The following is a 3,953-nucleotide window of genomic DNA, read 5'->3' as shown; positions in this document are numbered from 1 at the left end:
GGTAAACGTGTCTTACGGTCCAGCAGGTAGGCAGGCAGGAGACAGAGGATAAGGTAAAAAGAATGGTGGTTCTATTCACACAAATATAGTATAGTAGTGATGGTGGCAGTGGATAATGTCAACAAATAATGAAAAAAGCACTTGCAACAACAATTGGTCTAAGGAAACATGCTACGGATAGGCTGGTAGGCCTAGGCTACTGTGGAGAGTTAAAATACAGCCTACATTTCAGACACTAACCCATTAGAGTGTACAGAAAACTGGCAAAGCCTGTTGAAATACCTTAGGCAACAACTTGGGCAAAACCATTGCCTCAACAAGCAGGAGTACATACAAATCTCATTCAGTATATCAACTGAAGGCTATAAAAGTCTAGAAGCATCATAAATTAACGTCATATAATATTCACAGGACTTTCTCAATCAAACCGGGATACACTTCAATTTGAGACATCTCATTTAATAAAATAATAAATTGAGTACTCGTGCACATACACATACGCGGGTGAGGTTCTTTGTAGAGCGCGGAGGTGCCCGAGCATAGCTCTGAGAAGCAGCAACAAACAAACACAGTAAACACTCCAAAAAAATGCACAAATGGAAGGACAATTATAACTGGGCACTTGCTATCAATAGCCTACTTCATATTTAGGCTGTCATTGTAAAGAAGAATTTGTTGTTAACTGACTTGCCTAGTTAAATAAAGGTTAAATGAAAACATGAGAGAGGGGAGGGAACAGAAAGACAGGACAGTATCATAAGCTTTTATCATGATATTCTTGCAGGCCTATTTCACCTTGACAAAACGTTTTGCGAGGTGTTCCTAGGCTTTATGTTTGGTTTGTGTGACAGTTGACAAGAAAGCAAGTAAAAGCACCAACATCACAGAACAGCAGTGTATTCGTTACTTAGCACAAAGGCACCCACGTGGGGCTGTGAGGGGGAGGGAGTTGACCCGTTGTCATGGGAATGAGACTTTGTTTTCTCTTCTCATGTTTTATGAGCAGCCCCTAAACTTGCAATAAACACAGTGAGCTAGCTAATGTTACTACGACTCCATCGATAATACAAAGTAAAAGATTGTTTCATATAGAAATATTTATTGTTAAACTTTGTCGGACTGCTCGTGGTTTGGAAGTAATCGATAATCGGCTAGATGAGCAGGTGAGCCAGCAAGCTATTCAGCTGAGCATTACAGTAGCTAGCTAACGTAGCTAGTTAACGTGAGTTATTGGTTACAAATATGATGTGCCAATGTGACAAACACAGTGCTTGTACAATGAATCGCTGATATGACAGGCACTTTTTTTCAAATGAGACATTGTATCTCCAAGATGTATCAACTAGGCCTAGTATTAACGTATGCAGTTGGGAGAGTGCTTGCATGTAACGACGTTAGCTCGCTGTCAGTCAAAGTGTCTAATGTTGTTGTTTCCAGACTTGAATGTGTGGGGAAGTCTTCCAAGGTTCCACAGAAGCAGGTAAAAGTGTTTATTTTGTCAAAGACATGATGAAACAAGACATGTTGGGAAGATTATTTTATTTCAGATAAATATTTAATTTGTATGTGAACAAACAATGAAATACATATATTCATATTTTCCCTGCTTTTGATATAGGTGGCCCCTGCACTTCTTGAGACACACATGCCTAAAGGTATGTAGGCCTGTGTAAAGATCTGGTATACAGGGTGAAATAAACAACCACAGCTGTACTTTCCATTCTACTCTCACCTGGATTTATGACACCCTCCCTTTCTTGTTTTTGTTCTAGAAGCACTGGAAGCCAAGTATTGTACTGCCGCACCCCAGTAAGAATTAACATCAAGACCAGTTCTAACTACATCAAAAAAACATCAGACATGGTGTTGAGTTTCCATGATAGAAAGTTGCACATCACAAGTTGATGTGATACAAACATTTACATATTTTTGTGAGTGTGTGTTTTGGTATTTTTCAGAAGTAGCCTTCCTACACAAGCAGTATCAAATCCTATGAAGGTCAGTAAATCAACACTAAGAAAGCAAAAAACCCTAACCCCCCCAAAAAGAAAACTCTAAGCTATTGCATTTATCTTTTATTAGTCTGTATATCTAATTCATTTTTCACCCAGGTCACTCCACCTGGGAGATTCAAAGTGCTCTGTGCAGGAGGTGTGAATAACATTAGTGTTGGGTTCGCTGGACCGCCTGTGATCCTCAGCCAAGACCTGAAGATGAAGGACAGTAAGAAACCACAGCAGTTGGCTTCAGCTGTTACAGGTCAGTAGAATATGACAGGACTACTAGAGTAGAAGAGCATTCCCACTGGGCACACGTTGGTTGAATCAAAGTTGTTTCTACGTCATTTCAATGAAATGATGTTGAACCAACATGGAATAGACGTAGAATTGACATCTGTGCCCAGTGGGTTGGTATAGATAGATTGGTAGATTGAAACATGGAGAATCTAACTTTGCACCAATGTTTGATCTTTTTTGCATGACTGCTGAAAAATTATGATGATGTTTTGTGGGGCAGGAGGAAGAGTGTTTGTGCAGCCACAGGCCCAAACTACTCCCTGCTCTGTGTGTATTCACCCTCCAGCTGAGCCCCTCCCCCCTCTTGAACCAGAAGGGGAGGAAGAGCACACTGAGGAGGAGGATGATGATGATAATGATGATGATGGCGGTGAGGCGGATGATGATGAGGAGGAGGGATACAGGGCTCCGCTGGAGCTGATGGCTGAAGTAAATTAACTCTTCAGTTCATGTCAGCCCAAGTCCCATATTAGACTGACTAAAAATGAATACATTCATATCAGCCAGAGATGTAATTTTCTCTGATTAATGGAGGAATTCAGATTGCTGGTTAACAATGAGAGGCTGGGTCTGCCTGGATGGACTGTGACTCCCATCTGTGTCTGTGATTTCAGTTCCTCAAGTCTGTAATGGAGAAAGACTTTGTACTGGCAAAGAAACTGTGTCAGATGAGTAAGTCTGTTTGTCAAATGAAAAAGTTCTGTCATTCATTGTTTTGATTATATGTGTGCATTTTGTTCATCTGTCTCTCATTGCATCAATCAACCAATCAATGAATGAATGAGTTAGCCAACCAATGGCTGATTGATGTGTCTATGCTCTGTTCTTCCAGTTCTGGTCTATGAACCAAATAATCCAGAAGCCAAACAGTTCATTCCTCTCATCCAGGAGAGACTGGCGAGAGGTGAGTGGCTCCCTCCAAATCATGCACATGCACACAAAGGTTATTGTGGGAGAAGACTTTTGGCCACTGTGGCTGTGTGACAATTGTTGGAAGTTGGATTCAAGTGGTCACACTAACCCTAGTTCTGGAGAGTTACTATGTGTGCAGGCTTTTGTTCCAACACTGACACACCTAATATAGCTAATCAAAGTCTCTGCTTTGTTCCTATACAATGTTCCATCAGAGCAAGAGGAGAAAAGCCAAGATGATGATGATGATTGTTCAGACTCCGGTGATGAAGATGACTCTGGGAGTGATCAAGACTCTCCTCAGAGCTCAGACAGCTCCTCCTCATCGTCGTCAGATGAGAAAGAGGAGCTGGAGAGGAGACACAAACCATGTCCACCCTCTCACCTTTCCCCATAGCTGTCAGTCAGCACACTGCAGTGGAAACATCAGTTCGTTTCTTTGCCTTTTGTATGAGTATATAGATATCAATTGTGTCACTGTTTTGCATTTCACATTCGCACATTGCCTTTGTGAGGCCATCACAGCATACACGGTTTCCTCATCACCATGTCCCTGTTTAATCTTCATGTAAATAACACAATAAAGTTCAGCATCATGATGCCTGTGTCTTTCTGGTTTCTTCTACACAAAGGGTTTCGTTTGACAGAAGTACTCAGGGAATAAGTGGAAACGTACTCTACATTTCTAGTAGAACCAGTATTATTAATAGACATTTCAACACCCCTGCATTATAAATGCAACCA

The 3,953-nt window shown here is 41.2% G+C and overlaps 1 protein-coding gene across 7 annotated transcripts; it reads left to right on the top strand.

Moving 5' to 3' along the window:
• Positions 1–946: 946 nt before the first annotated feature.
• Positions 947–3,808, top strand: erich2 (glutamate-rich 2). 7 transcript variants are annotated; one of them, XM_045694328.1, is made up of 10 exons: positions 947–1,163; positions 1,438–1,480; positions 1,619–1,655; positions 1,776–1,809; positions 1,962–1,998; positions 2,112–2,259; positions 2,518–2,726; positions 2,912–2,969; positions 3,130–3,201; positions 3,425–3,808. In XM_045694328.1, exons 1-10 carry the CDS (start codon positions 1,156–1,158, stop codon positions 3,604–3,606), a joined length of 828 nt encoding a protein of 275 aa, XP_045550284.1. In that variant the 5' UTR covers positions 947–1,155; the 3' UTR covers positions 3,607–3,808. The 7 variants fall into 7 exon arrangements, with proteins under 7 accessions (XP_045550284.1, XP_045550285.1, XP_013996515.1 ...); XM_045694329.1 differs by having other exon boundaries at positions 1,959–1,998; positions 2,584–2,726; XM_014141040.2 differs by having other exon boundaries at positions 1,959–1,998.
• The last annotated feature ends 145 nt before the right edge of the window (positions 3,809–3,953 follow it).

The sequence above is a fragment of the Salmo salar genome, chromosome ssa14 (assembly GCF_905237065.1).
Source record: "Salmo salar chromosome ssa14, Ssal_v3.1, whole genome shotgun sequence".
Lineage (NCBI taxonomy): Eukaryota > Metazoa > Chordata > Actinopteri > Salmoniformes > Salmonidae > Salmo > Salmo salar.
Note: the sequence above shows the minus strand (reverse complement) of the source record. Positions and strands in the feature narration are given on the sequence as shown.

Excerpts from the sequence above, each read along its gene's own strand:
- erich2 (XM_014141039.2), top strand. Across the intron at positions 2,260-2,517 it reads GTTGGCTTCAGCTGTTACAG|GAGGAAGAGTGTTTGTGCAG; the intron begins GTCAGTAGAATA and ends TTTGTGGGGCAG. Across the intron at positions 3,202-3,424 it reads CCAGGAGAGACTGGCGAGAG|AGCAAGAGGAGAAAAGCCAA; the intron begins GTGAGTGGCTCC and ends ATGTTCCATCAG.